Source organism: Mchenga conophoros, linkage group LG19 (assembly GCF_057382185.1).
Source record: "Mchenga conophoros isolate Kocher_MC1m ecotype Shallow Benthic linkage group LG19, M_conophoros_male_GT1.1, whole genome shotgun sequence".
NCBI lineage: Eukaryota > Metazoa > Chordata > Actinopteri > Cichliformes > Cichlidae > Mchenga > Mchenga conophoros.
Window position 1 is genome coordinate 12,595,591 of NC_140544.1, and position 13,842 is coordinate 12,609,432.

General features: G+C 41.5%; 1 protein-coding gene across 4 annotated transcripts in view; it reads left to right on the plus strand.

Moving 5' to 3' along the window:
• Positions 1-685: 685 nt before the first annotated feature.
• The window catches only part of ldlrap1b (low density lipoprotein receptor adaptor protein 1b), a 47,524-nt gene continuing 34,367 nt past the window's right edge, over positions 686-13,842 (plus strand). For 2 of the 4 annotated variants that reach the window (XM_085257104.1, XM_085257103.1), the window contains exon 1: positions 686-1,158. In XM_085257104.1, the coding sequence (XP_085113230.1) occupies positions 1,074-1,158 (85 nt within the window). In that variant the 5' untranslated portion in view covers positions 686-1,073. The remainder of the gene's footprint in view (positions 1,159-13,842) is intronic. The other 2 variants (XM_085257102.1, XM_085257101.1) reach the window with 2 other exon arrangements.

Genomic DNA, 13,842 nt, shown 5'->3' on the forward strand with positions numbered 1-13,842 from the left:
CACATATTCTGCTGTAGTAAACCCCATCAGCATGACTTTTTGGGCTTGATCTTTAAGAAGAAGAATGCAAAAACAAAAGGAAGGTACTGGGAGCTCATTATCTGCGATTATAAAACTTACATTTTGTGTTTATTTATCAAAGATTTTCTATTTTTTACTGTGGACTCACTGTAAAGGCCTTTACACACTGGACACTTAAAATTCATGCAAATATTTGAATATTAATATATGATTTTATGATCTTAACAATAAACTAATAACAATAAGAAGCGATTTTTCCAATCCAAATAAACAAATGTGACCAATCAGACCACTGCATTTGGCAACATGTACACTGCAGTTCTAAACACCACCCGTACTGAATACACAAATAGTAAAATTATACTATTTTGCCTGAGACACGCAGCTAGACATTCCAGGTCAACTGGCTATAAAATTTGACAGTTTAATGGTTTGTTTTTACTTCCTTAATAGTACGCCAGGCAGATATGCCATTTGTCTTCTTACGGTATGTCAGAATGAAGGCTATAAAAACAAACAAAAATACAGTTCAAATTTTTTGACCTCTTGCTTTGTAAGTTGCACATTTTCTAAAGAGGACCTGTGGGCCGGGTTGGGTGCCTTTGACGGCCGCTTCTGGCCCCCTAACCATATTTTTGAACCCCCTTATGAGCAGCCGGCGATCGGAGGATCACGTCAGTCGTCGCAGAAGACGCGGGGGGACAGTAGAAACTGTAGGCCGGGTCTTAGAGGGCGTTATTAACAGGAATAACACTAGCACCGCCCGTCCGGGCTGCCAGCGCCGCCGCGGCTGCTGTTACTACCTCACCCACTCTCGTGACTCCACAAGCGGGCGTCACGCACCTTATCCGGTTAATTTACATACTAACACCGCCCAGGGGGACGAACATGGTAATTTACCGTCGGCTGAGAGCTAGTCGTACGAAGGAGGGGAGAGAAGAACAGCTGAAACAAAGTTTGAACGACAGAGGTTTGTTTTAAACCGAGCGGAGTGTTTCGACACGCACACACAGGCGCTCGTCGGGCTCTTTGCCCCACTTTTGGATTACGATATGGACGCTTTGAAATCCGCCGGAAGGGCAATTATACGGAGCCCCAGCATCGCCAAACAGTCCTGGGGTGCGGGCAGACATAAAAGTAAGTATTCGCCGTCTCATTGCACTCATGTGTTATCCAGTAGCTGGTGCTAATTTGGCTACACCAAAGCTAACTTGGCTAAGAAGAGCTAGCCTCCACAAGTAGCTAACTGTAAAACCGGTGGTCTCCGAGCGTTACCTAGCTACAGTTGTCGTAGTGGCGTGAACACCTAGCAACCCGAATAGTTTCACATCAGGAAACGTTTAGTGAGGGGATTGAACTAACTTGACACTGAAACTGACAGCAGCGCCCCGCAGCTCGTAAACTGACTCCCTGTGAGGCTCGGAATAACAAGTTCAGCCTCCACGCCGGCTCCCTGCCCACTCCGCTGAGTTTATTTTGGAACAGGGGCGCAAACAAAACGTGTCAGAAGTTTGAGGAGTGCTGCTGTTTTTCCTGCCACGTCGCTCAGACGCGCTCGGAAACGTGCAGGAGAGGATCGGTGGGAGCTAAAACACTGTAATCTGGACTTTAAGGAGGCAGGAGCAGGCACGGAGAGATGAGCGGTCTCCTTCCTGGCAAGCCTTTACAAGCCCTACAACTCACTCTGTTGCTAGGCGATGCACACTGGGAAACACAAAAATGAGGAGGCTGTGTTAAAGGGGGGATTCTTCAAACACCATGGAGGTGTCTTTAGGATGCACTATGATGACGATGCTCTTCAATCGTTGCATGCATGCTCAGCTGCCTTGCACAAAGAGTGGGGGGTTACCCCCTGCTCCCCATGCCTCTCTGGCTTTTTTTTATTTTGTTTCACAGACAATGGAGCTGTTGGCTTGACCGTGCTTACACGTGCCAGACCAATCGATGCTTTGTTTTGGGAGTGATGCACAATCAGCAGGGTCCTTCCACATGCGATCGGGCAGCAGCTACGCAGACCCCTCCATGAGTAATCGATCAGCTCAGCTGATAATGGAGTTTCCCCTCCATGTGGAATCTGTGGCAGAGGTCACACCTCTAAGTCTTTTTCAGAGGTTTTGAGTTTTATCTGGATGTTTTTAAAAATGAGAAAAGTTGGCAGAACTCCTGAGGAGCCTTTTTTAATGCTTTAAGATTGTAACGGTCTTTCAGAGGTGTAGAAATGATAATCAAATGATCACACCATGAAATGCATTTTAAATGCATTATATTTGTAGACATGACAGAATAAAGTAATCCTGAAACCAAGAAATTTGCTAGAAATCATTGATTACTTTCACTGTGGTGAAAAATACACAAAATGCTGGATGTACAGCTACAGCTTACATATATATGCTAAAATTCTGGTCCGCATCAGTAAACTACTCACTATTGTGAGACTTGGCCTGTGGTTCGACACACTCCAGTTCCACCGTCTGGAACGACAGCTGGAGATAGTAGTCCTTGCTCTTCTTTGAAGATCTGTTGTGAGCTGCAAGGTCTCTCTAACCAGAACCTGGAGCAGGTGGAGTGCTGGTTCAGGTGCCCCTAAACTGAGCAAATGAAGCATTACAGGTAAAAACTATTCTTTAAGCTGGTGGAGTCTGAGTCGATCCACAGGTTGAGACATTAGCTCTGTTATCTATTATCGCATTTACGGTATGATTTGTTCATGTATTTAAGAAAGCTACATCATTTATTGAATTCTGGGAAGTTAGCTAGTTCTTGTTAGGAGGGATTGTGAACTTTCAAGTCTCATCTCACCACGTGGGATAGGCAGCAGCTTAAGTAAGTTCTAAGACTTTTTTTTGCCTACATCATGATACTGGGCACATCCTTTAGGCGTGATCACTTCTGTCTTAAAATGAATTTTGGATATAATTATATTTGAGCACCTATCAGTGTACCTTGCTTTTAGTATAATGCTGCATAATCCTGTCTTTCCTGTGGGACCAGGAGCTGAGTTTATGGCACCAGCTAAGCATCTCGCATTAAATACTGTAATTACTGATATTTAAATATAATCATTATTTATCACTCTTGTCTCTGTGAGTGATTACCCACTCTCAGCAAGCTCTGCACTCTCCTATGTTGCTACCACACTGATGGTCATTAACCTAGCCCCTCGCTTTACAGCTTTACTGTTCTAACATGACAGTAAATAAACCCCACAACTGTAAACATAATGAAACAAACAGAAAATATAATTGATATAAAGTGGGCTTAATATATTAGCCAGTGTCCGTACGAAGATACTCTAACTCTGGATGCAACAATATCAGCAGATGCATGTAATATGAATGGGTACTGTGAAATGATACTTAATTAATCTACAAAATAGGAGTGAATTAAAAAAATAATTTAAATCAAAAAGGAATAAACTCACAAACTCAAAATATGTTAGCAGAATTTCTAGTTTGTGTGTTTGTGTTAAGTGACAGACATCTCTGTTTTTGTTTGCTTGAATCTGCCCCATACACCGAACAATTAGAGTAATGTTTGTGAACACAGTCGCTGGAGTGCTTATTGATTCTAACAGCCAAGGAGGAGGACTACAACCTATATCTGGAATCCAGTAAAATTATTTTTGAAACCTACCACTCGATATTTTTTAGCTGGATGGCAATATAAGATATATATCTCGATATTTTTTTAAGCCATAAAGTAAGAACAAAAAGAGAGTTCTTAGTTAAAGCTGTGTCCCAGATGTCACACAGGCACTTTTATTAACACAGATGCACATAAAAAATTACTCAAAAATAAATTATGAGCATTCATTAAATAATAATGCTCCATAAATAAAAGAAAACAATGTTGTTTTTGTGCATAACATAGAGCTCACAATTGTGCAGTCAAAATGTAAACTAAAAGACGCTGAACATAGTAACAAAGACAGACAGATTTTACAGCAGCTCTATTCCCAAGTTTTACTGCGTGACTGACAGCCTGGAGTTTGAAATCCGCTTCATAACCACGTCCCTTAACAGGTGCCATTTATGGTCCTTATACACACACAATACGGTAATATTACGTTGAAGCACAGTACGTATCACTCCGCGAGGCTCCTCAGTAGCCGTAATGCGCCGACAATCTATCAAGCGGTGCAGCTCCGTAGCTGACCAAAGTCGTACTCCAACATTTTTGACAGATTGCTGAGCGCCGTGTTCCACATAAAAGCGGTTCGCGGCCATCAAGCACATCCAGAATTCATACATAAGGCGCGCTGTCAACTTTTGAGAGAATGAAAGGATTTTAGGCTGTGCAGCCCCTCCGGGCTGCATAGCGTTAGCGCGGTTAGCTCGTTAACACATTGACGCCGTCCAGCCCCACGCACGGGGCGATGCGCAGTAACTCGTTAACAGAGATTTGCCGTGTCCATCTTGTTGCTGCCTGCAGGTGAAGCGATGGGGGAGGAGGGGGAGTTGTGTTCAGTGAAGGAGAGAGGCGAGGCGGAGTAACGTTGCGTAGAGACAAAAGTGGATGAAAAAGAGGCAAACTTGCGCCTCCACAAGTATAATTATAACGTAACATAGACTATATCGATATAAAGGATATTGTCACATCTTATATCTCGTATAAAGATATATCGATACGTTTTAAAAACTCGATATATCGCCCAGCCCTACCTACCACAACACTTTCTTATTCTTTCCTATCTGTGCATGACAAACTGTGAGCTTGCTCTTCTTTACTGATGTTAGATGGTGTTAGAAGATCAACCTGATGTTCACAGCCACCACCCAGTTTGAAGTGAATATATGACCAAAGCAGAATTGTTTCATTTATCTTGCCCAACATGTATTTCTGTCAATTCACATCAAGTTTTGTTGCTTTAATGTGTCCCATACACTAGACGGTTACTTTTTATTAACATCTGAGCACTGACCTGAAGTTATTAATCATTTCGGAGCGTTCAAACTGTACACTGTTCTTGGATACACAAACACCAGAAGCCGCATCCAGATAAGTCTCAAGATCTCACTTTCTGTCACGTTGATGTACCCCATATACTGTACAGCTATCGGTAATATCTGAACAGCACCATTGATTTGGATCTTTAATCACTACAAGAGACTCGGTCATGGAGGGCTGTTACTGCGCTGTTTTCAACCACACAAACACTGGAAACCAAATTAGACATCCACCAAACTCAAAATCTAAACACAATATGTACCAAAATAATAACACTGCTAACTTAAGATTTTGAAGGTAAGAGTTCAAACCACAGGTCTTTGTTCTTACTAATGCATATGTTACATTTTTAGAAACAAGTACGCAAATCTTTACTCATTAGTGTGGTTAAAAAACCTCTGAACATAAGTAAGTATACTTTAAACTTTGTATTAAGTTGAAGGCATTTCTCACACAGTGTAGTCAGCCTTTTTAGAGCAGCTGTTTATATTGTTTGATTCTTTCACCTACATTACTAATTTATTTGGGGTTCCTGTTTTTGTGTATGATCAAACAATGCGTCACCTTCCCCTTTTTTTCCCCAATCTGTTAATATAATCTTACACTTGGCTGTTTTGGTGCTGTGAGTAAAAAGCAACTTGTCATCCTGTGGTGTTGATAGCTTCTCTAAAGTGTACCCTGCTTTTAAACATGACATTCATGCAGGGTAAGAATTAAAGGTTCACTTAACCTCGTGCCCTCTGGCTTGGATTGTATTGCCTTAAAGGCACAACATTTCAGTCTGTATATGCAATTAGGGTAAAGTTTTGCCTTTTTACAGTCTTGTTCCTCCCGTGTGTGGGCTTGGCCTTGTCAGAGCAGCCTATTCACAGCATTGGCATGCATCAACACTGAATTCCTCTTCTCCTACTGTCAGTGGTAGATCATAACAGGTGCTGTTATTGTTTTCATTAAGCTCCTGTGTCTTTGAATGCTTGCTGTTCGTCAGCCTTTTAGAATAGCCTGACGTCAGTGCTTGCTTCGTTCCCTTTGCTCTCCTTTTTGCATTAGTTTCCTGCATATCTTTAAAGAGCATGCTTTCTTTCTTGGCTTTCCTGCGCTGCCCTCTCATTACATCGACATAGTTTGGATTTTTTTTCTGGTAGGTGGTAGAGTGGTATGTAACATTAGACCTCTTTTTAGGTCATGAAAGCAACGTGTTTGTGTGCATGTGTGAGTGAGACAGGAAATCCCCACCTATATGACTAAAACATTTTCTTCTCATGGTCAAGAGGCTGTCTCCTCTGAGGTTATTGGTACGGACACTGCTAGATTACCGAATGTCTGAGTTGACCAGACTTGTGTGTGTGAGAGTGTGGACTACGTTTCATTTAAGACCTTTATGTGGAAACCAAAGTTGATGTTGATCAAAGTTATCATGATGTGTATTTCTACACCTTTTTCAGATAGTACTGCATGTTAAACTGTTATTATCGTGGATTAATGTCAGCTGCCTTGTTGGTTTGAGGAAGCCACCCGTCTCATGATTCAGTTGCTTGTAGATTCACATAAAGCAGGAACAACTTGAAGTATTTGCTTTCTGTTGGAGTTTATCAGTCTCTCACATCAACTTCATTGTGACTGATGATTGCATTGAATGTTTTTCTCTACACTTACAAGTAGTTATGGCAACCAAATGGGCAACCTTGAAACTTTTGACTGTATATCTCTCCTGGTGAGAGGCAGCCTTTCTCCAAAGAAGCGCGGTCTGACTTGAACTGACTGCAATCCCTCTGAGTTGGATCAGTGAAGGTTTGCATGTAACTGTGGAGGAATTTGTTTATTTTGTTTATTCTGTCTGGACTGTGAATACAGAATTTATAAAATAATATGAATTTTTTGTTTACGCAGATGGTTACAGGCTAGTTAATCGTTGTGTTATTGCAAGCAGATTGCATGCAATTGTCTGCTTGACCACATTTAATCACAGACTGATACGAGACTGTTTTGTTGCCAATTTATTGCCAACTTTATGCATCAAAATAACATTGAAGACAGCACCTGACATGCCTTTCTTTAAAACAACCATTTCAAAGGCAATGTGATCAGAAGTTTATTCCACATGTCACAATAATCCTGGTTGCAACAGGGTCTCTAACCAGTTTTTTTCCCTTGTGTGAGTGTAGCCAGGTTTAGGTCTGGACTTTACTGGTGTAATTGCGACATGCTGTCAGAGATTTTCAAGTTATTGCCGCAAATGCAATACAAGATACTGACTCATTAATCAGTGTCCAAAAGTAGTTTTAAACATATTTTAGTGATCAATATATAATTGTCTGTATAGGGTGTGGTGAGTAAAGACATGACCTCAGACACCACCCATGTTTATGTAAGAGGGTGGTGTGCCAAGTTATCAGCCAAACCCGGCGAGCTGTTTCCATAAACTGTAAAAGTACCATCATCCCTGCTCCAGCCCTGGTCACCCGGTGCAAAGTCATCCAAAAGTATCTGCCAGGCTGTAATAGAGATCACATCCTGCTGGCTTCCTTTATGGAGTGTAAAATCCTTACTGATTTACTGTGATCTGTATCTATAAGCTGCTTCTGTGTTTGGTCATGTGTGAGCATGTGCTGGTAGGGCTGCACAACTATGCTTCGTCACTGTTTCTCCCAGAGAACGATATTAAAAATAGATGCTGTCAGGGCAATAGATGAAAATGAATTATTGGACTTAAACATGGTATTCAGTGTTGGTGAAACTGGCTGCTTTGAGTTTGTGATCAGAAAAGTAGAACTTTTTCTATGTGGCGTTATTTTGGACTAACCACTGTTAGTTCTCCAAAGTGCATCTTTTAATGAAAGCATAAGTCTATTTATGGCAAAAAAGCTAGAAAATGAAGTCTTGAGTCACTAACTCTGTCTTTTGTTTCACGTTCTATTTTAAATAATAGGATGTAACACATTTACACCTGCTTTTAACAGTGCAGGGTGCTTCCAGTTTACTCTGTCATTCCGAGACACCAGTAAGGACGTCTGGGTCTAAACAGCATGACTTCGAGGAAAGAAATAGTTCATGTAATCTCCTTTAGCCATATGTCTAGACATATGGTCAGTGTTGCTTTGGTTCATTGTTAGTAGGCCGTGTTGGTGCCTAATAAACACCACTTGAGGCAAGAAGAGAGCCTAAAATACCAATTAAGTGTATTTGGATAGCCTTCTCTTTGTTAGCAGTTAGTGCTCCAGTCCACAGTTACAGCTCCTTCTGTTTAATCTGTCGAGCAATGGTGTCAGTAATACTTAAATAGCTACACAAGTCCTCAAGCATTACTGTGCACCTACACTAGAGACAGTCCTCCTTTCTGTAACTTGACTGAGTGTATCTGTAATGATTTATGGATCTCTTTTGAGTGTTCAGCCAGGAGGAAGGAATCAAACACCCTGCCTTTCCCCACCCCCTCCATCCCTGTTCAGCATCAGCACAATCCTCACATTTCACGCTTCCTCTTTACCATTAACTCATTCTATATATGAAGTCTGTGGGACTGGAAAGAGGATTATTTATGAATGTGAAGCTATTTTCACACAACACTGCAGCCCTGAACTTTTCTTGGCTTTACCCGTCAGAGCTGTCCTGGAGGAAACACTGGGCAGCGAATAATTACATTCTTCCAACGTGTTTTTAAATGACTTGTTTTGTCCACCCAGCAGTCCAAAATCTAGAGTCACTGTGCTGTCCTGTGGCCCTTGGCCTCGTGTCCATTTTGGCTGCTGAACCTGAATTTTTCTACTGGTTAACAATCCAAGGCTTATACAGGAAATTACTTCACCTGCTTTGCATCTGTATGAACTTGTTTCCTCCCAAGATGTCTGTCTCGTTTCTCCTGGGAGGCTCATGTCTTTCAGATTAGTTATCATTTGCTTTGGTTTGACTGTTGCTTTAGTTTAAGGCACATGTGGGTTCGGGTTGGTGCAGGTTCTGTTTGGTTTATATCTCTGACCTTTTTATTAAATCTAAACCTTTTAGAAAACTGTTGCTGTGCTGAAAATGCCTCAGGATTCCTCAATCCTGCTTGGATCTGCGTGTCTGTGCTGGTGCCAGAAGTTGAAAGACATCTGCAAAGAAACACCCAAACGCACTGGAGTCGTGTGCAGAGAGTACACTAGTAGAGGGGTTGACCTGCATACTGCATAAATTTCAGGGTCATGCTGTAGATCTGTGGTCCCGGGTGTGAAATGCTGATGTGTTAAACAAGACAAACATCGATCTGCACTTTAGGCAGACTTTACTCGATTATCTTATTCTGTTGTTTTGCTGTGGATGAGCCATCCATCCCACACCTAGATTTTTCAAAACAATTACAGCACATTGTTGTTGGATATAAAACCTCCAACCTGTTCTTTTGAGTGAGGGCTACTGGAAAAAGCTGCCTGCGTTTTGGTGCTATGAGCCCTAAGCAAGAAAAAAGAAACTGGAACTCTATGCAAAGGAGTAGAGTGCAATCAATCTAACCAACTGCTGAAACTGTCGGCTGTGGAGTTTCTGTTCTTTACAGATAAGCGTCCAAACCACAACACCAAGGAAGACAAAACAGACTCGATAGAAGCACAGTAAAAATAAGGTAATCATGGTTTTTGAATCTTGAGATGCTGGCGTCCTTTTAAACACAGTTCCAGTTTGCTTCAAAGTTCAGTTATGAATAAATGATTGCACATTCCAGTATCACACCTTTAATGATCTTTAGCGTATGAGAGCATTTTCTAAACGCAGTGGTTATATCTTTTAATTTAGATATGTTTATTTGAATCAGTCCATTTTAACATAGGGCTGTTTTCATACCTGCTCGGGCTCATTTGTGCACAAATGAGATAAAAATGAATCCTTGTGAGGAGAAAACTTCCATTTATGAGGAAGCCAAGAATCCACTCCACAAAATTGTTCTAAAGACCTGCTGGTTGAAATATGAGGCTGAACTCGTATAAGAAAAATCAAGTAACATTAGCCTAGTGTATGTGTAGTGTATGTAGGGGTCAGGCACACTCTGTTTGCCTTCAAATTTCTCACCAGTTTTTCAAGGATTTTTATCATGCCTGATGTAAGAGCAAACCTGTCTTTAATAATTTAGAGATTTGGTGGTATATTTATCTGCATAGACTACAAGGTGCACCGTGCATCCCTCGATTTTGTGGAGACTGCATCGCTTTCAGTGAGAGTGATTTGAGCTGCGTTGGAGTGCAGCCGCTCCTGTTAGCCGTGACTCTGCGCAGAGCGCTTTAAGGATCACTTTCATAACCCAGATTCCCGCTGAGAGTACATTCTGGCCTCAGCTGGTCATCCGCTGTAATCCCTGACTGGCATGACCTTTCATTTCTCCTCTCATCTCCTCACTTTCCTTCATTGAGTGGATTTGGCCAATACTGAGTGACATGTGTCTCAATGTTAAGGCATCAATTATAAGACTCTTATTTTCTACAAATCCTTCCCTTCACACTGAACGTTGTTTCAGACGGGCCTAAAAATTAAACGCTGATGGCTGCACGCTCATGCAACACGTGTACCGTCTGATATTGATTATGATTATTATGATTAACCCACAGGTTTGGAGGATGAAAGTAGAGAAGCATCTTGAAGCTCAGGGACAGACAGACGAGGTCACATGCTGATGGGCTAAAATTTAGCGAGGATCCATTTAGCCGCTAAATGGATCCTCGCTGACTGTTCATTTGATCTCGTTTCGTATCGATTGCTCCCTTAGTGAACTGGTCTGTTTATGCCTCTGTGGTCATTTGTGCTTAATGGTTTTATTTGTGGATGTCACATAGAGTCTTTGACCTGGGTTTTCAGTCATTTCTTAAACAGTTTCCACTGAAGCTGGAGCTCAAAGGAAGACGGGACAATAGTAGCGTATCAGTTTTTGTACGCAGCCGAGACAGACAATGATAATTGTCCCATGTGGTCTAACACAGTTTTTCCCTTTGACTAACACTCAGTCTTTCTTTTCTTAACAATGCTCCCTCTCAGCCTTTTCCCATAATGCCCAGCTCTGTGAGTGATGATTTTACTCTACACTTGGAATCAAAAGGCTGAAAAGAACATATTGGCTTAGATGTAGAACTTTCTTTTATTTTGGGCACACTTAGAAGTTGAATGTTTCTTTCTCAACAAGCTCTGGGCTTTTTGTCTCTGCTTATACCTTCAGGCATCTTTCCTTGCGTCAGTCAGCAGTTTCTAAATTAGCCCAGAAAGTCCTGATTGGAATCTAATAACGCTGGAATTGGGCTTTTTTTGAACACATCTTGTTGCTGTGAGACTTAAAAAAAAAAAAAAAAAAAAAAAAGTCATCTCACAAGAGATATGGGTCACTTGAGGTCTCAAAGGATCCATGTTACACTATTTTCTCACAAGTTTAAGATTTTGTAATTGGAGCACAGGTATTAATGCATGAGATGGTGAGGCATTTTTTAATTTTTTACTGAAAGTAAAACGATGAATAATTCAAAGCGCTACAGAGGAAGCTGGTCCTGGCAATTATGCAGCTCTTGTTTCAGACAGTTTTAACATTGTAAACTGACACAGTCTTATGGCAGCGTTACTCCCCAATGACAGTGGTCTCCTGATGCAGCTTTGACTCAAACTGCTCAGGAACAGTTTGATGGTTAAGCTCAATTCTTGGAGGACCCACACCTCAACCTGGAGGACCCAAAGGATCAGAGATGGGATTGTGGGATCTGCTCTGTAGTCTTAAGTGCAACCTGTTAATATAGTGCTGTTCACCCACCACTTAAATAAAAAATGATGCCACCTGCGATTGATTCACTCATGGACAGTCCCCTGTCTAATTTAGTAAGGCGTGCCAATCAGCGTGTACCTGCACTTCCCATCTCTTTTTCCTGTTGGCTGGCTTGGAGGCCTGGGTTGTTCCTGTGGCGCTCTGTGACATTTATTCAGCTTGTTCCCCAGAGACGACCTGCAGTTGAATGTACTCTAACTCAAACCAGAGCCTGCAGTGATCTCACCGAAGCTGCAGAACAGAACAAGTACTACTGCAGAAATTGTGGATTTGTAGTTTATCTGGGAGATGAGAAACTGGATGTTATTTTTCTTTTTTGGTATAAAATATTTGGCAAATAAAATATGTCACTGTATTTGCATTTATTTAATAAGTCACTAGAGGCCGTGTGCTTTCATTGAGGACACCACAGTATATGTGCTTTGATTAATGGGTATTTTTATTATTCCTGCAGGTCTTAAAACTATAAACATGACTTTGTGTAAATGAGGCCCGTCGTGGTGACAGGCTGTAGTGTGTTTTTTTTAAAGTCAGTCCATGTGAAGTCTGCATGTGATGTTTTTATAAATTTTCATAATGCGTGTGAATAATGGGCTGTGAAGATTGAATCTGACTGTTAAACTGCTGTGTTTGGCCCTTTTTATTTAATTGTTGTACAGTATCATGTTAATCGTGGTGGTTTAAATGCTCCCTGACATTTTGCAGGAGACATCTGTGCCAGTTTGTTTAGGTTGACAGCTGGCTTTGACTTCCCTCGCTGTCTGTAGAGCAGTGGTGTTTAACAGCACCTCTGTTAAACCATGATTGTCTGGAGGACCATATAAAAAGGCAGCCAGGCAGTGCAGCCTTTCCCAGTATCCCAGGGTGACGCACATCTCCAACCATAGCAAGACTGAAACCCTGTGGGTTGCCAGATTTTTATTTTTTTAATTTTTTCCTGTGCAGATTCCTCTGTATGACAATAAAATGTGTTTTTAAACCAGTTGAAACTGCAGAGAAGATTGAATTTCCCATTTTGCTCATGAGAAGATATGCAGGTGTGCCGGAGTGTGTCCAGCCAAGCCAAAACAATGAGTCATTCACAGTTTGAGTCCAGAGGTTACAGACGTGTGCACTGGGATCCTTTCCTCTCACGCGGCACCATGCAGAGAGTTCTCAGTGCTGTGAAGCTCCTTTCTGAGCCTAACAAAGGAGCAAACTGTCAGTGCTGCAGGCTCGACCCGTGCACTCTGCTTTGGTGGTGACATCTTTATCTGTGCTTGTGTCAAACCAAACTGTGTCACACTGGCTGCTAGTTGCCCTTCCCCACTTTCTGCAATCTGAAATAATGATTCATAGCAAACATGGGGGAATAAATACCTGTTGCATTTTGACACTACAACAGATTACTCACAGGCAAACAACTTGTTGGATGATGTCAATAACGGGAATTTAAAAGGATTTTCCCACATCCTGTTGGAACATTAACTCCCACCGGTGGAACTGATTGTGATCAGTCAGATCTCCTTCACACAAAGATGAAGGAGATCTGACTCAGTCACTCCAAAGTTACAGTAACTTTACCTGTATAGCATTTTGTAAAACCTAGAGTTGATACAAACACAGATTCAGGCATACATTCTTATATATAGTTTCATTCAGGCATTTAGTGTGACCCATATTCAAAAGGAAATGATTAAAGAAAAACCATTGATCCCAGGGCCAGAGAGGCTGACTACAGTAGTCTGTAAGCAGGAGCCATTTGTATGTACTTCCATTAAAATTGTAAAACACCTTCTAAATTTCACTGGAAGCCAGTGAAGGGAAACAAGCGTAGGGGTGATGTGGAATCACAGGCTACCTGGTTAGAGAGTGAGTTAGTAGTGTTTATTATCCCTTTGGAAATTCTCTGTATTCATTTCAGATAAATACAACCACAACAAAGATGACCTCAGAGACACAGTCGATGCTGTTGTTCCATAGCAACAGCAACATTGCTATCCTTTGCCCACCGCTCGTGACTCACAAAGCCAGGTCACATTGTTGTTGAGTTACCGCGTGAAGTTCTGTAAAAAATTCGACACAGTTATTTTAAATGGCATTGCAAGCATCACTTCGAGGGTGTGCGA